Source organism: Nansenia antarctica (assembly GCF_963989245.1).
Source record: "Nansenia antarctica genome assembly, chromosome: 6".
NCBI lineage: Eukaryota > Metazoa > Chordata > Actinopteri > Argentiniformes > Microstomatidae > Nansenia > Nansenia antarctica.
The window spans coordinates 27,750,771-27,777,734 of record NC_137676.1 but is presented as its reverse complement, the minus strand read 5'-3'; the positions used below and the strand labels follow the sequence as shown (position 1 = coordinate 27,777,734).

The window sequence follows — 26,964 nt, the reverse complement described above, 5'->3', positions numbered from 1 at the left end:
GTTCTTTTGGAAAACGTGTTTATTTTACAATATTTATAATATAAATTAAATAATATTCATTACATTGACATTTTGATCAAATAATAGTTGTGGTAATGTATTATTAGCGACCCCCACAGCTTTTTGATTTTACTGCCTTCATGGGAGCTCAGAGAGCCTCAGACCATCTCTATGGGAGCTCAGCTCCCATTGGCTCCCACATAACTCGAACCCTACTTTTAACCGTAAACTCGATGAACCGGGAGTTCACCCGGCCGCTGCTGCTGTGCTGTCCAGACATTTTCGCCGTTCACTCATGAGTCAAATGCCGGTTTTAACAGGGAATTCGCTCCGCGCTGTGTCCACGGTGATAGGAGTGGAGGATCGACTCCATTCAAAAACTTTTGAATTCCCTGGCTTCTCCTCTTTCCGGACACGTTTGAATTGTTATCCTAACCCCCGGTAAACCGAAGTTATTAACCCGCAAACGGCACCGTGTTTGTCTGTTAATAACACCGGCTGTGGAGGTGGTACAAACACAATACTCCTTTGCTAACTTCACCATCTGTCTATGGTCATTTTGAGCCCTTAACCACCGCGCTGACACCCCGAGAACAGGGTTTCCGTTAGAAAAATTTGCCGTCGGACATCGTGTCCGGGAAGAATTCGATTTACCGGACAAACGTGATATATTCCGGTCATCATATAAAATATAATATTTTTTTTTTTTTCCAAAATCATATTTTTTTTCTTCAAATCTAATATAGCTGTTTGTCGCGGTGATTACTGTTGTGTAGCGGCCTATATATGCCATTTAATGTCTATTTCTCATCCGATACGATTAGATGCGAGCTATATAATAATATAACATGATTTGACGCATGCGCGCTATGCCATGCGTCAAATCCAGCGCTGAACGGGTCCAGCGCTGAACGGGCGCCTCACTGGGAACTGAACAGACAGCATCGATCAATGAACGGACTCCACATTACGTTAACTGAAGTTTGTTAAATTGTTTGGGATTAATGTGAGTTTTCTATTTTCTCTTTCCAGTTTTACCCTTTTTTTTATTTTTATCAATAAAACAACGTCATTTCTATAACCAGGGGGGTGTTCCATCGATGTCGCTGGAGGAAAGTCTGGGCTTGTTTTGACAAGTCTCGCGAGATCTATCAAGATATGCCTGGATCTTTTTAAGAGTCTCGCGGGACTTGGCGAAGTAGGCCTAGGTTTTCCTTTGGCGACGTTGATAGAACACCCCCCAGGTCTCGCTGGTTGGGAAGGCATTTCGTTTAGCTGCCTGTCAAATCATACTTAGGGGATAGCCCTGTAAGCTCATACGGGTCTGTATGTCGTCCTGAAAACCGGTTGTTAGATCATATCGCTGAAGTTTGTCTCCATCTTAGTGTAAATGTTGTCCGTTTCGTTTGTTATCCTTGTTATTGTGCGATAAAGTTAAGGCTTTCCGCTTCGGGCCACCATTTTCAGCTGGGCACCGGACACATACACACTCGTGCACGCGCGGCACTGCCCGAGAGAGAAGGACCCGCCCCCTTTGGTTAGCCTATAGGCTGGCTGGAGGGGGCGGGTCCTTCTCTCTCGGGCAGTATTGTGTGTGTGTGTTTGGTGCTCAGCTGAGAATGGTGGCCCAAAGCCAATTTGAATACAAAATGTGAACTTTAGCGAATTGTATTCAAATTGTGCTTAGATGGAATTATTTTCACCGGACATTTTGTCCGACGAGTTTTCAATTTGTCGGACTTCGACAAATTTTACCGGACAAAGTCCGGGAATTACCGGTTAACGGAAACCCTGCCCGAGAAGTTATGCTTTTAACCGTAAACTCGATGAACCGGGAGTTCACCCGGCCGCTGCTGCTGTGCTGTCCAGACATTTTCGCCGTTCACTCATGAGTCAAATGCCGGTAGATTCGCGTCTTGTCGGCGTTTCCCGATGATGATACTACAGTTCATAAAGCAGACAAGTGAAGGCAGTGGTTTTAAGGGTTCAAAAAACATGACTTTATTATGTGTACATAGCTTCCTCTCTCTCTTTCTCTTTCTCTCCAAAAAAATCACGGCTGTTGTTGCTGTGTACACCCGGAAGCTTTTTGCCAGGCTGCGTGTGACGCGTAACTCCGCCTACTATCGTCTACTCCTCCTACTAGTCCGAGTCGGTTTGTGTATAATGGAAAACCAGAACAGATCAAAGTGACCCGACCTGACCTCGAACCGATACGAACTGCACTAACCCGGGCTGCTGATGGAAAAGCACCATAACTGAGGGGTAAGTAGACTATAACTGAGGGGTAAGTAGACTATAACTGAGGAGTAAGTAGACTATAACTGAGGAGTAAGTAGACTATAACTGAGGAGTAAGTAGACTATAACTGAGGGGTAAGTAGACTATAACTGAGGAGTAAGTAGACTATAACTGAGGAGTAAGTAGACTATAACTGAGGGGTAAGTAGACTATAACTGAGGGGTAAGTAGACTATAACTGAGGAGTAAGTAGACTATAACTGAGGAGTAAGTAGACTATAACTGAGGGGTAAGTAGACTATAACTGAGGGTAAGTAGACTATAACTGAGGGGTAAGTAGACTATAACTGAGGGGTAAGTAGACTATAACTGAGGGGTAAGTAGACTATAACTGAGGGTAAGTAGACTATAACTGAGGGGTAAGTAGACTATAACTGAGGGGTAAGTAGACTATAACTGAGGAGTAAGTAGACTATAACTGAGGAGTAAGTAGACTATAACTGAGGGTAAGTAGACTATAACTGAGGGGTAAGTAGACTATAACTGAGGGGTAAGTAGACTATAACTGAGGGGTAAGTAGACTATAACTGAGGGGTAAGTAGACTATAACTGAGGGTAAGTAGACTATAACTGAGGGGTAAGTAGACTATAACTGAGGGGTAAGTAGACTATAACTGAGGGGTAAGTAGACTATAACTGAGGGGTAAGTAGACTATAACTGAGAAGTAAGTAGACTATAACTGAGGAGTAAGTAGACTATAACTGAGGGGTAAGTAGACTATAACTGAGGGGTAAGTAGACTATAACTGAGGGTAAGTAGACTATAACTGAGGGGTAAGTAGACTATAACTGAGGGTAAGTAGACTATAACTGAGGGGTAAGTAGACTATAACTGAGGGGTAAGTAGACTATAACTGAGGGGTAAGTAGACTATAACTGAGGAGTAAGTAGACTATAACTGAGGGGTAAGTAGACTATAACTGAGGGTAAGTAGACTATAACTGAGGTGTAGGTAGACTATAACTGAGGGGTAAGTAGACTATAACTGAGAAGTAAGTAGACTATAACTGAGGAGTAAGTAGACTATAACTGAGGGGTAAGTAGACTATAACTGAGGGGTAAGTAGACTATAACTGAGGGTAAGTAGACTATAACTGAGGGGTAAGTAGACTATAACTGAGGGTAAGTAGACTATAACTGAGGGGTAAGTAGACTATAACTGAGGGGTAAGTAGACTATAACTTAGGGGTAAGTAGACTATAACTGAGGGGTAAGTAGACTATAACTGAGGGGTAAGTAGACTATAACTGAGGGGTAAGTAGACTATAACTGAGGAGTAAGTAGACTATAACTGAGGGGTAAGTAGACTATAACTGAGGAGTAAGTAGACTATAACTGAGGAGTAAGTAGACTATAACTGAGGGGTAAGTAGACTATAACTGAGGGGTAAGTAGACTATAACTGAGGAGTAAGTAGACTATAACTGAGGAGTAAGTAGACTATAACTGAGGAGTAAGTAGACTATAACTGAGGAGTAAGTAGACTATAACTGAGGGGTAAGTAGACTATAACTGAGGGGTAAGTAGACTATAACTGAGGAGTAAGTAGACTATAACTGAGGGGTAAGTAGACTATAACTGAGGAGTAAGTAGACTATAACTGAGGAGTAAGTAGACTATAACTGAGGGGTAAGTAGACTATAACTGAGGGGTAAGTAGACTATAACTGAGGAGTAAGTAGACTATAACTGAGGAGTAAGTAGACTATAACTGAGGAGTAAGTAGACTATAACTGAGGGGTAAGTAGACTATAACTGAGGGGTAAGTAGACTATAACTGAGGAGTAAGTAGACTATAACTGAGGGGTAAGTAGACTATAACTGAGGGGTAAGTAGACTATAACTGAGGGGTAAGTAGACTATAACTGAGGGGTAAGTAGACTATAACTGAGGGGTAAGTAGACTATAACTGAGGGGTAAGTAGACTATAACTGAGAGGTAAGTAGACTATAACTGAGGGGTAAGTAGACTATAACTGAGGGGTAGGTAGACTATAACTGAGGGGTAAGTAGACTATAACTGAGGAGTAAGTAGTCTACTTGTGCACGTCAACCTACGCCGTAGGCAAGGCGGGCCCACGCGGGACTACGCAAGGCTACGGCGTTGATTTTACGCAGAAGTCTAAATCGGCCTTTAGTCATGGCCTCATACACGATAAAATAGCCATTACACTCGACAATGTGGACATTAAACACAATATTATGGACATTATACACGATATTATGGACATTATAAACGATATTATGGACATTATAAACGATATTAAAGTCATTTATACCTTTCAGAGGCTGTTCTATCTTTCTTTGTTTATACCCGCGAGGCCATCTTGCTACCTCCGTATGTGCTTTCTGTCCTAATAAACTGTAACACACGACTGTTAAACATATACGTAGCACGTTAGGGTTAGTTTCTACTTACTCTGTAGTGAGCCATGGCAGTACTCTAAATCTGAATCTCTCGGTAGATAATAACTGACTGATGTCTTCAAACGTTCACCAAGACAACTTCCCTGACAGCAATCAACACACAGGCTCGCTCGTGCTAAGCGCATGCGCAGATAGCAATCAACACACAGGCACATTCCATTCCGTCCTCACATTCCTTTCGGCCCCACATTCCTTTCGGCCCCTGGCTGCAAGCCTGCAGCTGGACCCTTCTCGAGTGAATCGCTGCCTGAACTACTGGATCTCTTGAACTCATATGGACAGCTATCAGGATACAAGATAAACATGACTAAAACCCAAATACTCACCATTAATTACACTCCACCAAAGGAGATCAGGGAAAAATTCAATTTAAATTGGAATCTAAAGAAAATAAATTATTTAGGGATAGAAGTGACTATATAGGGCAAATTATGATTAACCGAGAATTATTAAAAGACATACATCGTTGGTCCACCCTAACATTGGATTTTAGCTCTAAGATTGATTTAGTAAGAATGAATGTATTACCCAGAATCTTATATTTATTCCAGGCATTACCAATCCTAAATTTCGTTGTTTGGTACCTGTACTGTAGCAATGACAAATAAAGTCTATCTATCTATCTATCTAATAGAGATACCACAAATACAATTCACATCATGCGACAGGATGATCTCTAGATTCATATGGGGGGGGAATAGGCCTAGAGTGAGATTCAGAACTCTCCAACTAAAGAGGGAGAAGGGGGGCTTGAGTCTACCGAACGTGAAAGAATACTTCCACGCAGCCCAGTTGAAATATATAAATTGTTGGTGTAAACCGGATTATAGAGCAAAATGGAAAGAAATGGAAAAATAATTTGGTATGTGCCCGATACAGAGTGTCATAGGAGATAGGGAAACATTTAAGAAGGTTAGGAATCAAATGGATTCAATCACAAAATTTACCCTGGAAATATGGTTCAGAATACTCAAACACAACAAGGCGGAGAAGGATGCAAATTTATTGAAACGGGTGGCTTTTGATAGCAATTTTAAACCAGCTGGGCACGATGGGGGTTTCAGACAGTGGGCGGATAAAGACATTACGGCTTGGTGCACACTGGTAGATAAGGGAAAGGTAGTGAGTTTCCAGGACTTGAGGGTAGTGGTGGTCTAGTGGATAGTGAGTTGGACTTGTGATCGGAAGGTTGTGAGTTCAAATCCCGCCTGAAGCCACACCACTACTAGTGTGCCCTTGGGTAAGGCACTTAGCCCTCAGTTACTCCAGGGGGAATGTCCCTGTAATTCGTAATTGTAAGTCGCTTTGGATAAAAGCGTCTGCTAAATGGCAAAATTTAAAATTACATACGGCCTGTATTGGAGGGAATTCTACAAATATCTTCAGATGCGGGATTACTTTGGGAAACGGATTGGACAGGAACTCTCCCTAAAAGTAAATGAGGTGGTACAAGTTATGATTGATGCATATAAAGGGACGCAGGTCAGGGCTATATCTAACTATTCGGATACAAGGAAGTCATGTTGGAGGAATTGTGGGGTATCTGAGGCTAACCATGCCCATATATTCTGGAATTGCCACAAAATAATAGGGTTTTGGGAAATGATACATGGGATAACACTTCCTTTTTATGTTTTTCTTTTGTTGTTTTTGTTGATGTTGAATTGTTGTATTATTGTTCTTATTGTTGAATAAAAAGAAAATTGCACAAAAAAAAGAATATAGATATAAGATATAGAATATAGAATAAAACTGGAAAGTTTGGTATATGTAAGTGCTACTGAAGTGGAGATTTCTGAGTAAGAGAAAAACCTCATTTTGAGAAAACGCCTTTATAATTGGTGAATTTAGGAGAATATACAGACGCACATAGACAAAATATAGTAAAATAAACACCAAATGTGTATTTTTTGGACGTCTTCTTTCCACCAGTGTGAAAGAAGACATGTGGAAGCAAAATAGCCCAAAATCTCAAAATTGACCAGTGCATGAAAAAACTATGATTTGGCCTGCCATGTCTCACCTTGCGAGAAGTCAAACTAGGGGCTTTTCATGATTCTGAATCGATTTCAAGCATTTATTTTGCACTAAAACCACTCCTTGGTGGAAAAACAGCCACGCCCACCTTTCCTGCTCATCGCAAACCCTTTTTTATGATATATGGCTGGGTACATGTAAATATGGCTGGGAGCATGCAAATTAAAGGTAGCTTTATTAGTTTATTTATTCATATACTTATGCATATGCCATGGTAACTACTTATTCTTTCTCACACTGAATGGATATGATCTTCCATGTAGATATTCAGGAGAAAATATCATGAAAATATAAAATATGTAACTCCTCAGCAGCCCAGTGAAGAGATGTGACGTGTCTTAGAAGCATTACTACTATAGATAAATAGAACTGACACTAATCAGATATGGGATCAATAACATTGCATTTCAGTCAATTTAGCTTGACTGTAATTCAAATTAAATAATTAGAAGAGTTGAATTTATTTTTCCATTCTCGTTTGGAATTCAATTTACTTCCTGAATTGACAGTTGACTTTAATGCAGTGATGAAAAAGTATACAAGCTAACTACGCATCATTTTGACCAACTGTGTACATTAACTGAACCTATTAATATTTTCATCTACAGTAAGGTTGTTTTATCTATTAAGTTTCAACACTTCAGTGAATAAAGGGAAAAAAACTACTTTCACTTCTCTGTCTTATAGTGTTGCCTTGTTACGTTTATCAGTGATTAAGTACAGTAGTTATAATAATAAAAATTATTATAAATATGCTATCAGATAAATATCTAAAGAAAGATTGAGCAACAGTAACTGTGTTGCTCTTGCAAGAACCAAACCAAGGAGTTTCACAGCATTAGGCAGAAACACAGCAAACAACTGTTCACTCATCCTATACAATTTATTTAAGTAGATCTTGAACATTTTTCACATGATTCTCATGACAGAAATGAACATAAAATGCAGATAAAATCATTAAGTGTCAAATGACACCAAACGAGGCTATTTAGTGCACGGAAAACTATTGAAAATAATACAAATGGAGTTCATCTCTTGATTGACATCCAAAGTAGGCACCACTGAGTATTCCTGTCAGTGTGATGTATGTGTCTTCTGCCTTGAACAAACATGTCCAACGCCTCCCAATATTCAAACTATGGCAACTGTAGTTAATAGCTCAAGCAACATTGCAAAGATTATGTGTAGAAAATAAAAATAAAAATACACATTTGCGGTATGTAAGACCAGGCCATTCGGTGAGTGTGATGAGAACTGTTGAAATGAACACATTGTGAGGGAGAATGTTGGAAGATTGGAATTGTATTGGCATGGGGTCAACTGTGGCATGAGGTCAACTCTAGCACAGGGTCAACAACAGTATAGGGCCTGGGCTCATCTCAGAGCTCCTGGGGTGTTTGAGTGGGAGTGTTGTTGGTGCCACAGTTGAGAACCGAAAACTAGCCTGTTCTCAGCTAACCTTAGAGGCATGCCAAATGAAAACCTCATCCAAAATGGATTCCTTAATTATACATAATTATTAATTATATATATTAATTTTATACAAAATGATGATAAAGTTATGTGCTAAACACAGAGAGAGAGAGGGTTTAGCTTGTGTATTTGGTCTCAGTATCAGCATAGAAAGTGATTCGACAGCTGCGGCTTCCAAAAACAGGTCATGTTTCACTGGAGTACAGAAAAATTAAAAGCATTCTTATTTCAAAATTCCATTTTCTTTCATGTGCTTACTGAACTTGACCCTGATCTGTGGTGGGTGGGAACTATTCGCCGACAACATCTGAGTGAGCCTCCATGCTGGAGACCCCAGTGACCAGTCTTGATGTAGTATCTGAAGATCTTCGCTAGAAGCCATCAGAGTCATCTTCGTGACATTTATCACCCTCATATTATTTTATTTACAAGTATATAAATTAAAGACAACATCAACAGTAAAGTCTCACATTTCTTCATGGTGGGGTTGATCGTGTTCTCACCCTTCAATGGACGTCTTGTTGTAATGGCCACCCTTGTGTCCATCAACCCCTAAATCCTACCTCCTACCCCCCAGGAACTTGGTAGGTAGGGGATACAGGCTTGAGAGAAGTTATTGAGGGGATGAATCTAGGGGTTAAGAGGGTAAAGGCTAGGGAGTGGAGGGTAGGGGCTAGGAGGTAGGGGCTAGGAGGTAGGGACTAGGAGGTAGGGACTAGGGGGTAGGGACTAGGAGGTAGGGGCTAGGAGGTAGGGGCTAGGAGGTAGGGACTAGGAGGTAGGGGCAAGGGAGTGGAGGGTAGAGGCTAGGAGGTAGGGGCTCGGTGCTAGCTAGCCTTTACGAGTGTCTCTCCCTCTCTCTCTCTCTGTCTCTCTCTGTCTCTCTCTGTGTCTCTCTCTCTCTCTCTCTCTCAGGGGAAGAGGTGGAGGTCCAGTTTGGGCGCCCACCCCCCCAGGGCAGTGTTGACCACGGCCAGGGCGGCCGCTCCCAGGGCTACGGTTAGGCCCATGACGGCCAGCCGCACGAACCGCCTGGCGGCGGTGGGCCGGGCCACCGCCATGACCCCCGCGCCCCCCCCTGAACCCTCCATCCCCGCCTTGTCTCGACGACGCCTCCGCAGCACAGCGTCGGGCCTCTGCTGAGCCGAGGCCAGCTCAAAGTCTTTAAAGGTGGAGGCAGCGGTCCTGGGGGGAGAGGAGACAGGGGGGAGAAATCAGTGTTAAAGACTCTTAAGTTCAGAATAGATTTCACGGAAAAAATCAAACTAAACAAAAGGCTGTTTTATTATTAGCCGTTTATGATCCGTTGAATCGACTGTTGGAACGTTGGTCATTTTGTGCGAGAAGTTGTTCTAATGTTTAGATCGATCTTGGGAAATGAGAGAGGGGTCAAAGTCGAGAGGGGGAAAAAGAGCCTCGTTCGTTGATCCGGACAGCGGCGTGCGTGAATAAGAGTGCCCTCGGTATCGGTGAAAGAACGAGAGCGAGTGAGAGAGAGAGAGACACAGAGAGAGAGACAGAGACAGACAGAGAGAGACAGAGAGACACAGACAGACAGAGAGAGAGAGAGAGAGAGAGAGAGAGAGAGAGAGTTGGGGAAAACCTGCAGGAAGGTAGCTCTCCAAGAGGAGGGTCTACCCTTGGGGGTAGATAAAAAATAAAAAATAAAAAAAAGAAAGAAAAGAAAGACATTTGTTTGATTGTGTGTGTGTGTGTGTGTGTATGTGTTGGTCCTACTGTTGGCTGTGCTGCTGGGCGGCCTCCCTGGCCATCTCAGATGGGGGGAACTGGACGAAGAGGTCTCCGGCGCGGCTGATGAGCGTCTCGTAAGGCAGGTCCTGGGGGATCTGGGACAGCAGGTGGTGCAGAGACGCCATGTCACACTCACAGTCCAGCACCTCGTCCTCCCGGTACAGCACGATCTGAAACACACCCCGACGTCAGCTTCAAAACATCCCCCCCCTAGTCCAGCACAATCTGAAACACACCCCGACATCAGCTTCAAAACACCCCCCCCCTAGTCCAGCACAATCTGAAACAGACCCCGACGTCAACTTCCAAACACCCCCCAAAGTCCAGCACGATCTGAAACACACCCAACACACCCCCACCTCAGCTTCAAAACACCCCCCTCAGTCCAGCACGATCTGAAACACACCCCCACCTCAGCTTCAAAACACCGCCCTCAGTCCAGCACGATCTGAAACACCCCCTCACCTCAGCTTCAAAACACCCCCCAAAGTCCAGCACGATCTGAAACACACCCCCACCTCAGCTTCAAAACATACCCCCCCCGGTTTCCAGTTGAACTCATTCAGTGCCAAGGGTGACTTTTTTAAGTCTAACCCAAAAAGGTCAACATTCTAGAGTGCGCCCTGGGTGACCTCGACATGAAACACTTGGCATCTTAGGTGGCGAGTCTTCTGGAATTCTTTGGCAGTTGGGGAGTTAATGATGACAACCCTATGATCACTGTTGTAGTACTAAATAAACTGAATAAAACACCCTCATGTAAACACTAAAAATAGTTGAGTGACCATTCTAGGAAGGGCTGGGTTATACCTTTGATTAGATTAGATTCAAACGTTTTGTCATTGCAGAGTACAACAAAATGTATTTTTTTGCTCTAGGCACAGGGTCAGCCATAGTTAGCACCAGTGGCGGCTGGTGCTAAACATTTTGGGTGGGGCACAGGTTATGGGGGCATGCTCCACGGGGAAGAATATCAACTTTAAAATCTGGATTTACAGTCGATTTTAGCATGAGAATAGCTCTACCCCCCTGTACAGACCTCGCCATCCCCTCTACCCCCCTGTACAGACCTCTTCATCCCCTCTACCCCCCTGTACAGACCTCTTCATCCCCTCTACCCACCTCTACAGACCTCTTCATCCCCTCTACCCACCTCTACAGACCTCTCCATCCCATCTACCCCCCTGTACAGACCTCTTCATCCCCTCTACCCCCTGTACAGATCTCTTCATCCCCTCTACCCCCCTGTACAGACCTCTTCATCCCCTCTACCCACCTCTACAGACCTCTCCATCCCCTCTACCCCCTGTACAGACCTCTTCATCCCCTCTACCCCCCTGTACAGACCTCTCCATCCCCTCTACCCACCTCTACAGACCTCTTCATTCCCTCTACCCCCTGTACAGACCTCTTCATCCCCTCTACCCCCTGTACAGACCTCTTCATCCCCTCTACCCCCCTGTACAGACCTCTTCATCCCCTCTACCCCCCTGTACAGACCTCTTCATCCCCTCTAGTGAGTGTGTGAGTGTGAGTGTGTGTGTGTGCGTGTGTGTGTGTGTGTGTGTGTGCGTGTGCTGGGTGAATACATAAACAAACAAGCGAAAAGACGACATTAGAAAACGTACCATGCTGACGATTTTACTAAATGTTTGAAGTAGCTTTTATCTTAGCTGACTCTCTTACCTTCAGGTCGAGTTTGTGTATTCTGGCTTCGCAAAACACCAACAGTAGCAGCCTAACAGCCGGTGCGGAGATTGCGACCACAAACGAAGTTTGACTTCGGTAATAGGTCCAGTTGCAATATCCTCAAGTTGGGAACAAAAGATGCCTCCTTCTAATCCATTTGTTCAATTTGTTTACAGAAATAAATCCTCCTTACATTGTAAACAACTTAATTTGTTAGGAGAGCAGTCCGGAAGCCCGGAAGTCGGAAGTCCTCAGCATAATGCATTGTCTGCTATTACAACCGGATATTCAGGACGCAACTTTTTGCGCCCCGGCCGAGAAATAGAGACAGCCAATTGGAGCGCTGCTACAGCTCACGTGTAAGCGAAAAGTATTTGGCCTGCGATAGACTTGCATTCGATCGGCGACCCGACTCCTCCCCCTATGTATTTTAACAGTGAATTTTACACACACACAGATAAAATGTTTATTGTATTGGAGGATTTTTAATGAATGCTGATAGGCGCCGACAGAATATCAGCCGCATTTTGTGAATAAACAATGTTTATTTATTTTTTAAAACTTTTACAAATCGCAACTAGGAAGTGAAGGTGGGGGCGGCGCCCCAGCGCCCTCTATCGGCCAGCCGCCACTGGTTAGCACCCCTGGAGCAATTAGGGGTTAAGTGCCTTGCTCCAGGGCACAACGGCAGTGGTAGGCAGCTTAGATATGATGCCAGCAACCCTCCAGTCACAAGCAGTTCCCTCCTGAGGCAGGGATCGAACCAGAGACCATCCAATTGCTAGCCGGCCTCTCTAACCTCTAGGCTACCTGCCTCTCTAACCTCTAGGCTACCGGCCTCTCTAACCTCTAGGCTACCTGCCTCTCTAACCTCTAGACTACCTGCCTCTCTAACCTCTAGGCTACCTGCCTCTCTAACCTCTAGGCTACCTGCCGCCCCATAAACCGTTTGATAGGCATGTAAACGCTCATTCGGCTTACTTGTCCAATCATAATAACCACATTTCTAATGCACATGCATTGGTACGCTGGCACAGCTTCCAAAGCCGTACAAAACACAGGGTTCCCAGACCTTCTGAAACATCCAATTCAAGCACCTTTCAAGGACTTTCAAGACTCAATTCCCTCAAATTCAAGGACCCAACACGGCATAGTTTGAGACAGATCTAGATGAGAATTTATATAATAGGAACTATCCGCTCACAGACAACAATTAAAAAGAGAGGCTTGAATGGTTGAACACTAGACGGTCTCTTGCCTTCTCTACCACATCACAGCAAAACAATATATTGTGAAATATGTGTAAAGTTAAGCAAGCAGTACAGAAACGTATTTACTAGTTGACGAGCTAAGTAAAAACATTTTTAATATATAGATTTTTTTTTGAGAGAGAGAGGGGAATTCAAGCACTTTCAATGACCCATGTCTATTTTCAAAAAAAGTTTTGCTCAAATTCACAAACTTTCAAGGATTTCAAGGACCCATGGGAACCCTGAAAACAGTTGCCAAACACATCATCAACAGGATGTTCAGATCAAACACATCATCAACAGGATGTTCAGATCAAACACATCATCAACAGGATGTACAGTGGCCTGGGTAAGGACAGTGGCGCATATACACTTCGTTCCAAATTATTATGCAAATTATATTTTTCTCTGATTTTCCTAAATAGTCGATGCAAATGACAATCAGTATAATTTTCAAGTCATCAACCGTTAGAGTATAATTCAAATTTTATTGAACAAACCTCCCAATGATAACAGTATTTTTTTTTTTAAATAAAAAACTCAAAATGCACTGTTCCAAATTATTATGCACAACAGAGTTTCAAAACATTTTATAGGTTGTAAAGAACAAAAAATGGTAATTTGATGAATTTAGGGTTAGGAGGTCATATTAGGAGGTAATATTTACTGAAATCAAAAGCTATTTCAAACAAAACATCTTAACAGGTCAAGTTACATGTTAACATAGGACCCCTTCTTTGATATCACCTTCACAATTCTTGCATCCATTGAACTTGTGAGTTTTTGGACAGTTTCTGCTTGAATTTCTTTGCAGGATGCCAGAATAGCCTCCCAGAGCTGCTGTTTTGATGTGAACTGCCTCCCACCCTCATATATATTTTGCTTGAGGATGCTCCAAAGGTTCTCAATAGGGTTGAGGTCAGGGGAAAATGGGGGCCACGCCATGAGTTTCTCTCCTTTTATGCCTATAGCAGCCAATGACACAGAGGTATTCTTTGCAGCATGACAGTGGGCTCAGAAATACATGAAGACTAATTTCCAAACAGTCTTGTTTACTGATGAGTGCCGTGCAACCCTGGATGGTCCAGATGGATGGAGTAGTGGATGGTTGGTGGATGGCCACCATGTCCCAACAAGGCTGCGACGTCAGCAAGGAGGTGGCAGAGTCATGTTTTGGGCCGGAATCATGGGGAGAGAGCTGGTAGGCCCTTTTAAGGTCCCTGAAGGTGTGAAAATGACCTCGGCAAAGTATGTAGAGTTTCTGACTGACCACTTTCTTCCGTGGTACAAAAAGAAGAACCGTGCCTTCCGTAGCAAAATCATCTTCATGCATGACAATGCACCATGTCATGCTGCAAAGAATACCTCTGTGTCATTGGCTGCTATAGGCATAAAAGGAGAGAAACTCATGGTGTGGCCCCCATTTTCCCCTGACCTCAACCCTATTGAGAACCTTTGGAGCATCCTCAAGCAAAATATATATGAGGGTGGGAGGCAGTTCACATCAAAACAGCAGCTCTGGGAGGCTATTCTGGCATCCTGCAAAGAAATTCAAGCAGAAACTGTCCAAAAACTCACAAGTTCAATGGATGCAAGAATTGTGAAGGTGATATCAAAGAAGGGGTCCTATGTTAACATGTAACTTGACCTGTTAAGATGTTTTTGTTTGAAATAGTATATAAATAATATGACTTCCTAACCCTAAATTCATCAAATTACCATTTTTAGTTCTTTATAACCTATAAAATGTTTTGAAACTCTGTTGTGCATAATAATTTGGAACAGTGCATTTAGAGTTTTTTATAAATAAATAAAATACTGTTATCATTGGGAGGTTTGTTCAATAAAATGTGAATTATACTCTAACGGTTGATGACTTGAAAATTATACTGATTGTCATTTGCATCGACTATTTAGGAAAATCTGAGAAAAATATAATTTGCATAATAATTTGGAACGAGGTGTATGTCTTCTTTTCGCTCTATACGGTTTGGTTGAAATCAAACAATCCCAATCTCTTATTGAAGTAGCGATTGTCAGCTTTTATTTCAAGTTATTTTTGTATAATGTAGGGTTTCACCATTCAGAAATGACAACACGTTATTTTTTCCATGGTCCTCCTATTTCAGGGCACCAAAAGTAATGGGAAAACTACCGTATTTTCCGCACTATAAGGCGCACTTAAAAGCCAATTTTTTTTTAAAATAACGACAGTGCGCCTTATAATCCGGAGCGCCTTATATATGGATCAAAATGTAAAAATTACATGACCAATATATATATATTTTAATAATAATAAAATGTTTCAGTACGACTGGTAAACTACAAAGCCGCACCGCTTGCAGCATTACGGTAATCAGTAAACGACGGCCGCCATCTTGGAATCTCCGCGAATGCTATGCTATTGTTATGCTATCATGTGCTCTGAATGGATGCCGTACTCACCCAACTGTTCAATTCGGACACTGAAGAAGAATAATTCAAGGGATTCGTGGACGAGGAATGAACTGAAAAAGTGAGCTTTACGTGTTATACATAACTGAACAATGTTGAGTTATGCACTAACGTTTGATTTAGTGGTATCAGACTGTTTCTTTTACTACGTGTTTACTGAAATAAAGTTTGAATGTTTGACTGAATTGAATTAATGAACATCTCATCCCTCTGTCTCCATGTCATTGTAGAACACCCATGCCTTTGGAATGTGAAGCTTGAGGTCTACAAAGACAAAGACATCTTAAATGAAGGAGGAGAACCTGACGAGACGGAGGATAACATCCTGTCCTTTTCTTCACAGTTGCCCGTGTATCATAGGCTTTAGATTTTGAACTTAAGATCACTCTGATCATTACGTTGTTATGAACCCCAAGAGAAGAGAGAACATTATCGATGGCAGTAGATACGTTTCCGACGACACAGTATACCTAACGACAATACTATCAGACTGTTTCTTTTACTACGTGTTTACTGAATCAGGGAAAAGTTCCCCTCCACGTTTGGGAGAAGAGTGAACAAGGCTGGGAGATATTGTTAATATTGTTAATATGTTATTGTTAATATTGTTAATATTGTTAATATGCACATTAACGTTTGAACAACGTTACCATGGGAGTGAACGGAGTTGTCAGAACGCTTAATAAAGTTTGACTTTATCTGACTGTGTTGTTGACATTCCCTTTAGCACAGCTCCATCTAGTGGATGCATAACGCAACCCCAGTCAAAAAAAACAAAAACGACAGTGCGCCTTATAATCCGGTGCGCCCTATATATGAAAACATTTCTAAAATAGGCCATTCATTGAAGGTGCGCCTTATAATCCGGTGCGCCTTATAGTGCGGAAAATACGGTAATGTTCTTAATTGACTTGCATTGATTAGACAGCTATTATAGTTTACCTGACTTCCGCCTACTTCGATCGTTCTAATGCCGAGGCGCCACGATTGCTAGTCCAGGGTTAACACTAGAACAGCCGTGCCGTTTCAATCTTTTTCAATGCTCACGCTGCTATTTACACACAACGACCACTAGTTGGCCGCTTGTAAATTAGCCTGCTTCCTACACAGAAAAACTAAATAGCTTTATACTAGCTTATCCTGATGTGATTTTGAAAATGTAAGGATACTGGGTGGTAGAACGCACATATCTAGGAAAAGTCATGAAAGGAGGGTCCTGAAATTTGATCGAGTGCAAAGACATTGACTTTTTTTTCCAATCTGAGAAGCTTCTCTCATCTGGAGTACTTGACCTTCTCCTCTCCTTCGGCCTTACCCTGTCCCCCTCTCCTCCGACTCATAAGGCAGGCAATCAGCTCGACCTTGTCTTCACCAGATCTTCCCACACTTCCAACCTTACCGTTACCCCTCTTCCAGTTTCTGATCACCACTTTATATCCTTCTCCCTTCCCCTCAAAACTTCCTCTTCCCTCTCAGCCTCAAACTAGGGGTGTAACGGATCACCTAACTCACGGATCGGATCACGGTTTTTGAGTCACGGATCGGATCATTTTTCGGATCAACACAAAACATTTTTGTTTTTATAAAAACTGCTTTTTCCTTGAATTCTGTAAAAACACCACTTTTACTATGTGACAAAAACCAACAACAAGATGTCAAAACTGGTAATATATATATATATATATATACATACATATATATATACATATATATATAATATATATAACATATTCTACACTCAAACATTACATAATTATACTGTACACTCAATTTAAATGATAGGAGAGAGGGAGGAGGCGCCTGGTTGCAGCAGTGAGTCACTGGGCTCTTTAAAGCAGATGAATAAACATGTTTTATGCCACTTTTAACTAAATAATAAAGTGAACCCTTATTTTGAACATGGTATGAAAAACATGCCTACATTATCAGAAGTTGTCGAGCTACCTTTTTCGTGCCTCCCGTCATAGTTGACAGAGAAGCCAAAGTGCTCCCATACATGGGATTTAAATGACGAGGGAGGCATTTCGAGTTGTTCTCCGCGTTCGTAAATTCGCTTTGAGAGCACCGGAGCGCACACTGGGTCCGACGTCATAAAGCGACCAAGTAATTTGATTGAAAAGAGGCGTTCCTTGAAAGCTGATCAGATTCCAGAGCGGATTTACGAACGCAGCCTTGTTGTTGTGGATTCCCAGCTTCACGTGTAGTGAGCAAACAACAGATTCTTTTTCTTTCGCATTATCAACCTATCATTGCGCTTTAGAGTAAAACAAAGGCCGCAACTGTCGCGTCTATCTTTTCATGGCAACTCTACATTGTGATTTACAAGAGATATTAAGCAATATTATTATTTGTTAACATTTTGCAATTGATCCGCGGTACACATGCGTTCCGAACCGTGGAGGGCGATCCGAACGGATCACGGAATTTCCGTGATCCGTTACACCCCTACCTCTAACCACTTAAGACCCTCTCGTCGTAACCTACGTACCCTGTCCCCCAGCACCCTCTCTTCTTCTGTCCTATCCTCCCTACCCTCTGTCGAATCCTTCTCCCTTCTATCCACTGATGCGGCATCCTCAACCCTCCTGTCCGCTCTCACCTCATCCTTCGACACCCTCTGTCCACTAACCTTGAAGCCAGCTCGATCCTCTCCTCGAGCTCCCTGGCTCTCTGAAACGCTACATGCTTGCAGACTAGAGCTCAGAGCAGCTGAGAGGAAATGGAGAAAAACTGGCCTTTCTGATGACCTTAACCTCTATCACTCTCTCCTTGCCAACTACGCCTCCTCGGCATCAGCTGCTAAAGCATCCTACTATCATTCCAAAATACATTCTTCTGCCTCTAATCCTAGAAAACTGTTCTCCACTTTCTCTTCACTCCTTAATCCACCTCCTCCCCCTCCCCCTTCCTCCCTGTCCGCCGATGACTTTGTCACCTACTTTGAAAAAAAGGTGGACGACATCAGCAGCACCTTTTCCCCCCCCACCTCTCCCTCCTCCCACTAACAATGCTAACACCCCTTCCAAACTCTCTCCTCGACACTCGGTCTCTGGATTGTCATCTTTTCCCCCCCTCTCCCCCGATGAGATTCTCACACTTATCACATCAAAGCGGGCAACCACATGCCCTCTTGATCCCATCCCCTCCCCCCTTCTCCAATCCATTTCCCCCGACATCCTTCCTTACCTTACCACCCTAATCAACTCCTCCCTATCACCAGGATCTGTCCCAGCGGCCTTCAAAATAGCCAGAGTCAAGACTCTCCTCAAGAAACCTACCCTTGACCCATCATCTGCCCACAATTACAGACCTGTATCCCTTCTCTCCTTCCCTTCCAAAACCCTTGAACGCGCGGCATCTAAACAACTGACTGACTATCTCCGGAAGATGGATCACTTAGACCCCCACCAATCCGGCTTCAAGGCTGGGCATTCCACTGAGACTGCTCTCCTTGCTGTCACGGAAGCCCTCCACTCTGCCCAAGCTTCCTCCCTCTCCTCTGTTCTCATCCTCCTTGACCTGTCTGCTGCCTTCGACACAGTCAATCACCAGATCCTTCTCTCCATCCTCTCAGACCTGGGCATCTCTGGCACAGCACACTCCTGGTTTTCTTCCTACCTGGCGGGCCGCTCCTACCAGGTGACCTGGAGAGAATCGCTATCTTCTCCGCGAACCCTCTCCACTGGAGTACCCCAGGGTTCTGTCCTAGGGCCCCTACTTTTCTCCCTCTACACCAAGTCTCTTGGCTCGGTAATCTCTTCACATGGGCTCTCCTACCACAGCTACGCAGATGACACTCAACTCTTCCTGTCCTTCCCCCCGTCTAATGTACACGTGGCAACCCGTATCTCAGCATGTCTCGCTGACATTTCAACTTGGATGGCTGACCACCATCTCAAGCTCAATCTTAAGACCGAGCTCCTCTTCATCCCCGGGAAAGCCTGCCCTCTCCAAGACTTCTCCATCACAGTGGAGAACTCTACTGTAACCCCCTCCCTGACAGCCAAGAACCTTGGAGTGATCCTGGATAACCGACTATCCTGTGTGGAGAACATTGCAGCAACGGCTCGCTCCTGCAGATTCGTCCTCTACAACCTCTGCTCTACAACATCAGAAGGATACGACCATTCCTTACCAGAGAGGCAGCGCAACTCTTGACCCAGGCACTGGTCATCTCCCGCCTGGATTACTGCAATGTACTCCTGGCTGGGCTCCCCGCTTCAGCCATTAGACCTCTGCAGCTCATCCAGAATGCTGCTACCCGGCTGGTATTCAACCTCCCCAAATACTCGCATGTCACCCCTCTCCTTCGCACCCTGCACTGGCTCCCGATAGCAGCTCGCATCAGATTCAAGACCCTGGTGCTTGCTTACCAGGCAGCTAAAGGGACAGCCCCTGCCTACCTGAAGGAAATGGTAACCCACCAAACCCCTGCCCGCTCACTCCGCTCCTCCACCTCGGCTGGCCGACTGGCCCCACCTCCTCTACACAGCAGTCGGGCTGCCCGATCACGTCTCTTCACAACACTGGCTCCCCGCTGGTGGAATGAGCTCCCCACGGCTGTCAGAACGGCAGAGTCACTACCCATCTTCCGTCGTAGACTGAAGACCCATCTCTTCAGGTTACATCTTGAGAAATCCTGAGAAATCTGAGAAATCTTCTGACCCTCACCACAACGTCTCCTAAAGACACCCGCTTTCCCCTCTACTGTGTCCCTAAGAACGTCTATTGCCCCCCTTGTACTGTTTCTCAGTTTCTCCAGTAAAAAAAAAAAAAAAAAAAAAAAAGTTTTAGTAGAAGGCGATAGGGAGAAGGTTTTTCCTTCTATCAGTGGCCCCGGGCCCGAGCTAGATTACTCTTCCTGCAACGAATGGTGGATTGCTGATTCACATGCTTAGTATTCAAATGTATTGATTGTAAGTCGCTTTGGAATAAGACGTCTGCTAAATGCCAAAAATGTAAATGTAAAAGACATAAACATTTATTTTACTCACAGGGGTCAAATGACCCCTCACGGTTGATTGGGGGTAGACTCACCACAGCAGCAAAGTAGATGGGCATGAGGGGATGGCACGCCAGGAAGAAGTCGTACAACCGCACAACATGGCGGAAGTCTGACAGGACGTGGCCGAACCAGGTGATGAGCCAGCTGAGAGCAAAGATGGTCCCCACCTCCGCCCTGGGGACACAGGTGTGTTTAGTGGAACACTCCTACTCAACTAAACCCTAACCTTGACCCTAACCATGGACCTTGTAACACTCCTACTAGTCAACTAAACCCTAACCCTAACCATGGACCTTGTAACACTCCTACTAGTCAACTAAACCCTAACCTTGACCCTAACCATGGACCTTGTAACACTCCTACTAGTCAACTAAACCCTAACCTTGACCCTAACCATGGACCTTGTATCACTCCTACTAGTCAACTAAACCCTAACCTTGACCCTAACCATGGACCTTGTAACACTCCTACTAGTAGGGCTGGGTATTGCCACTGATTTCCCAAAACGATTCGATTCCGATTCACAGCTCCCGATTCGATTCGATTCCGATTCGATTTAGTTACAATATAAATTTTCCTTGAATATGAAGAGATTCTCAGAACTAATGCTATAAATGGTTCAAGGAACCCTATAACATGTAGCATTGTTAAACATATACATGTTTACATTAAGAATTGACTCCAAAGCAGTTACATGAATGTACTTCTTATTGGAACATAAATGAACATCATTGACCAACATTTTGCTAAATCAGACACTACAAAAAGTGCTTTTTAACGTGCTTTACTGCAGCCAGTGTAAATAAAGGGGCTACAAACATAGCCTATCGGTAAACAAGACATCACATATCCCTCAGGACTGTCTCAAATAGCTTATTTGCATAATATATATGTATACAAAATAAAAATGTGCAAAACTCAAACGAAAATAGTGCAATAGATGAGGGTATTTTGGGGAACAAAAAAACACATTGTAAACCATAATGTCCATGAAACTAAAGCCCTTCATTACTGCTTTCTCACTTTTTGGATTTTATTCAGGAATAAACATAATTGGAAAATCAATGATTATTAAAATACTGTAGTATACAGTAACAATAAGTTCGTGTAAACACCACAAATCTACGGAACCATTTATTGAGGCATCACCCTGACGTGAAACATGGAAAAGCGGATCCGAAACAAGCCTCGCTGATAAAGTGGCAAGTGATTGTCAGGTACGAGTCCATTGCTCTGGATGTCCAGCTGTCACACGTTATGGCAACTCTCTGCTGGCTGAAGTGAAGTTGCGATGTCACGTTTCACCTGCGCGGACATGTCTGGGACTGTCACTTCACTCAACTGTTTGCGTGTCGGTAACACGTACCGTGGTTCTAGTACACTGACGAGAAAGCCAGCATTTTCGACAACGCTGTACGGGCGTATATCCTTGCAAATAAAAATTGCTACAGCCTCGGTTATTTGTTGGGCACGCAGAGAATTTGATTGTAATTTGCAACCAAACGTCTTTATCAGCGAGGCTTGTTTCAGATCCGCTTTTCCATGTTTCACGTCAGGGTGATGCCTCAATAAGTGGTTCCGTAGATTTGTGGTGTTTCCACTAAATTTAACCTCCACTGCGCACAGCTTGCATATGGCTTTGCTTTTGTCCTGCTCATCTCTATCGTCATAATTTGTACATCCAAAATGCACCCAGACATCTGCCTTTAAGCCTGGTGGTGACTTGAGTGTCCCTGCCATCACCATGTTTTTAGATTTTACAGTATTGAGACCTCTCGTTGCGTGAGATATGATAAATTATTGTAGCGTGAGATCTGGCCACGAGATCTCGTTGCGGGTTGAAGCTGCAAGCAGGAAAATGCATGAAAGATCGATCTCGGGATTTATGAATTGATAATCGCTCATTCAATGAAGAACGATTTAGAATCGGGAAATCGATTTTTTGAACACAGCCCTACCTACTAGTCAACTAAACCAGTGTTTCCTCTATATGCATTTATTCGTGGCGGGCCGCCACAAATGAATTTCCTCCGCCACTAATTGATTCAGACAGTCCACTTTGATTCAGGCTGCGCAGAAAGGCAGCGAGTTATTATGACCGGAGAACAGAAAAAAAGCAGATTGAAGCTAGATTTAGGCCGCTTCCAGACCAACATTTCGTTACGATTTAGGGTGTAGTTATTTACAATATGTTACAATGTTGCAATTAACCTCGTCGTTTGTGTTCGCACTTCAATCGACTGAATCGCTCTCAACAGGCGCGCGGCGCAAGGCGACGCGCTTTCAAAACAGTTTTGTGATTGGTCCGAATTTAGCGGGACACACGCCGGTGCCTTTAATCCCGTATCCTAATCGAAAATGCAACATCATCAGCGACGACTGTGGGTTATTGCATTTACTGCTGTTCTCTGGTTCATGTTCTTATACCAGTATTTTAAATGAACATTCGTAATGCATGTCTCTGATGTTCATGGTCAATTAAATCAGCCTATTTTGTGAAACAAATAATGTTCCCGCTAATGGGTTAACCGAGCATTCTCGCACCTAACGTGCAAGCACCTAGCTTCGAACTATTCATAGACGGGCTAAAAGAGAAATGTTGGTCTGGAAGCGGCCTAAATCTAGCTTCAATCTGCTTTTTTTCTGTTCTCCGGTCATAATAACTCGCTGCCTTTCTGCGCAGCCTGAATCAAAGTGGACTGTCTGAATCCATGTGGTGAGATGTGTTTCAACGTGAGGACATCCTATTTTTCCTTTTTGAGGGACCAATAACTTATTTTTTGCCGTGCTGTCGTTGGATGTTGATCGTGGTTAAGCTTTCCCACTTTTGGATGTGCTTGGAACTCACTGACGTGAGTTTACTGGCCTCTCTACTGTTTACTGTTATTGGTATGTATATATTTGGATGTATCACCAGTTCATTGTGGCGTACTGTTTAATCATATTTGGAACACGCAAAAAATTGAGAGCTAGAAAGGGACGAACATAAAAATAAAAGTTCCGCTGCAGCTGTAGGATATATTGGTATTTGATCACCTTCTATATAAAATCACCTGCTCGGCTTTAATGACTTAACCGCTATTTAAGAAATTATAATTGTTGCCACTCTCTAGTTTTTGGTGAAACTACGTCTTTGTTTTGAGCGCCAGTGCGCGTTTTATGCGCGTGCGCGCGAAAGACAACCGCTCCGCCACTAATGTGAAAAATCCTGGAGGAAACACTGTAAACACTAACCATTTACCTTGTAACACTCCTACTAGTCAACTAAACCCTAACCATGTACCTTGTAACACTCCTACTAGTCAACTAAACCCTAACCATGTACCTTGTAACACTCCTACTAGTCAACTAAACCATAACCCTCACCGTCTAAAGCGATGCGTTTGTTAGACTTGCGAGTGCAAACAGGAAGGCATCCCAGGCTGAGTCTCTCTGCTTTACATTTCTCAGAGCGCGGACCGGCTCGCTCCAATGTAGCACAATAATGTACAAGCTGCTGATGTCACAGGGGACGTGTTGTCAACGCAACCAACCACCTGCCTCAAACCTTGAACACACACAATGTAATGAGGGACGTGCTTTTAAAGGTATGGTTCACCATTGACTAAGCTGCTGCCCTGTTGTGATCCCACTCCATCAACCAGGCTAACCAGGGGATGGAAGCTCAATAATCCAGATATGCACGTTCTGGAGAAATTAACAATAGCACAGATATAATAACATATACTATATACAGTATGTATAGGTGTACAAATAGTTAACCACCCCTTTAACGCAACACGACTGTGTGAAACGATGTCCTGTACCATGAATCATTATTATCTTGAAGTGCTGCTTTTCTTGGCCAGGGCTCATTTGAAAAAGAGGCTACTGTCTCAATATGATAATAATAATAAGAATAATAATAATAATAAGAATAATAATAATAATACAAATAAAAAATGATGATAGTAATAATAATAATAATACAAATAATGATAGTAATAATGATAATGATGATGATAATAACAATAATAATAATAATAATAATAATAATAATACATACAACAAGATAATAATAAAAAATAATGATAGTAATAACATAATAATAATAATAATATGACAGAAAGGGATGCTTACTGCTGCATGAAGTCGTGCACCTCGGGGTTCACCCTCTCGATGATGGGCATCAGATAGTTCAGGATGTGTTTGGTGTTGTCCATGGTGGGGTCCATAAAATCCCTGGGAAAGAAGAAAAAAGAACAACAATTTCAAACAGGTAAGAGAGTCAACAACAATCTCAGGAATGACTTCAGTAGCGCTGTGCTCAGCTGTCTGTGTTTCTGTCTCCACTAGGAACACTTCTAGATGCCTCATTTCACCAATAATTTGCAGTGAATTAAAACGGTGCACTACGATCACTACAAACCCACAGGGGGCGCCGTTAGGTACTATAAACGGATACTAATAATATAATAATAATAACTTTTTATTTGTATAGCGCTTTTCCTGCAAACGTTGCAGCTGAAAGTGCTCCAATCATTATATAATCATAATTTAATATTTTTTTCATTTAAAGGCAATATTAAAAAGATGGGTTTTTAGTCTTGACTTGAACATAATGAGGTTGCATCCCTAATGTAAACTGGCAGTGCATTCCACAATTTGGGTGCATAAAATGAGAATATAGCCTCACCAAATCTCTTCATTTGTACATGTGGTACACAGAGAAAACCAGCGTCAGAAGACCTGAGAGCTCTATTGGGCTGATATGCTAGCAAAAGGTCTTTCAGATATTCTGGTGCTGTGCCAGTGAGAGGATGTTAATGTCTTTTCAAAATGGCTTTGTCCCCTGTTCCTTGACCCCAATTAAAAGCAAGGCTTTTGCGGGAGCTTCTGCACCACAGCGTTTAAAGGCACCATATGCGATTCATGAATGCTGATAAAACTGTTCCGAGGTCAACAATACGGAAAAAAACATGATGTTTCCTTCAGTAAAAGTAACAGAGAGACATTGAAGCGACACAAAAATGATCATGAAATATCAGTACAAGGTCACCTGTGCCGCACACATCTCTCTTTCTGCTCGGTACGTTCAGAGAGGATATTTTATAAACAAAGCAGTACAGACAGGGCATGCGTGCTGCTAACACCACCAACCTCACTACTTTGCCATCAAATTAAACTTCGGTGGCCAGTCAAGTAGTGAAACGGTCTCTCTCGTTCTGGTTAACTAGTAGGTAGGTGTTATACCTGCACTGTAAAAAAAACAACTACGCCTTATTCAGTAGAGTACAGTAGTATTCTGAATTGTTCAGACAGGAAAATGTAAATTACTATGAGTGAACGTAAAAATGTACATCAGAGGAATGGAATGGACCCCAATAAGTTCTAAACATACAATTGTGAATAAACTGAAATTGCAATTCGTTGTTGGGACAACATTGTGGATTTGTGCTAACCATAACCCAAAATGTGTTCATGGACATTGGCTCTGATTGCACACAGCGTGTGCGATCTCTTCAGAACAAACTCTTGATTTAATGCTTGTTTGGACAATAACTTGGTTACTTTCTTGATTTTTTTGTTTTGTTTTGTTATCTTGATTTGGCATATGTCCACGGTGACATGCTTTTTTTTGTACGGTTTTCATGTCTGCAACATTTTTGTTTGCACTTTGCGAAGTATTTTTTACATACATTCAGGAGAACCTTTGTGGTAAAGAACAACAATTATTTTGTTTGTTGTTGTCCCCCAGGAGTCTATTTCCCTGCCGTATAATAAAGCACAATGCTAGCTAGGCCTAGGAGAGGAGGGGCGATCAGGTCAGTAGGAAGTAGTCATGTATTTTAGTTCTCACAGTTGATATTAACCCTCTATGGCAGTGGTCTTCAACCGGGGGTCCGCAGAGGTACTGCAGGGGGTCCGCCAATTTTTGACACTTTTTAAACATTTTTTTGGACATTTTTCACCAAAATAATCAGTGAGAATAAAAAAATATAACAAATGATATTGAGTAAAGTACAAGCATTAATAGGCAATAATATGCAACAAGAAAACGCTACAACCCCCGACAACACATGCAACAAGAAAACGCTACAACCCCCGACAACACATGCAACAAGAAAACGCTCCAACCCCCGACAACACATGCAACAAGAAAACGCTGCAATTCAGTTCACAACACAACGGAAGTGTTCTCACAACACAACGGAAGTGTAGAAAACGCTGCAATTCAGTTCACAACACAACGGAAGTGTTCTCACAACGGAAGTGTTCTGGGGGGGAACGATAAGTGGAACGGACCGGAGACGTGTTTTTGAAGAAGTTCCGAAAAGCAGTTCTGAAGAGGTTGTGGAGTGAAGAGGCGACATAAAAGGTACATATTATATTTCTTATTTATGTCTGCAGATAACATGTGCTGTATTTCAAACCGAAGGGCTCATTCTATGCCCTACACCCTACGAAGGGTTCGTAGAAGCTTGTGCAGTGGAGGGATTCTTTATTGGGAATTCACAGCCGACTGAGGCACTCTCCCCTCCCGCGACGGAGGGTTATCAGCCTGGCTGGGGTTCCATACTATAATTGTGTTAGTATTAAT

The 26,964-nt window shown here is 43.0% G+C and overlaps 1 protein-coding gene across 1 annotated transcript in view; it reads right to left on the bottom strand.

Annotated features, from left to right (window-relative positions):
- Positions 1–7,749: 7,749 nt before the first annotated feature.
- The window catches only part of tbc1d20 (TBC1 domain family, member 20), a 32,364-nt gene continuing 13,149 nt past the window's right edge, over positions 7,750–26,964 (bottom strand). The window contains exons 5-8 of the mRNA XM_080533568.1: positions 24,504–24,605; positions 20,417–20,558; positions 9,972–10,156; positions 7,750–9,419 (exon numbers count right to left, since the gene is read on the bottom strand). Coding sequence (XP_080389694.1) covers positions 9,146–9,419; positions 9,972–10,156; positions 20,417–20,558; positions 24,504–24,605 — 703 coding nt within the window. The 3' untranslated portion in view covers positions 7,750–9,145. The remainder of the gene's footprint in view (positions 9,420–9,971; positions 10,157–20,416; positions 20,559–24,503; positions 24,606–26,964) is intronic.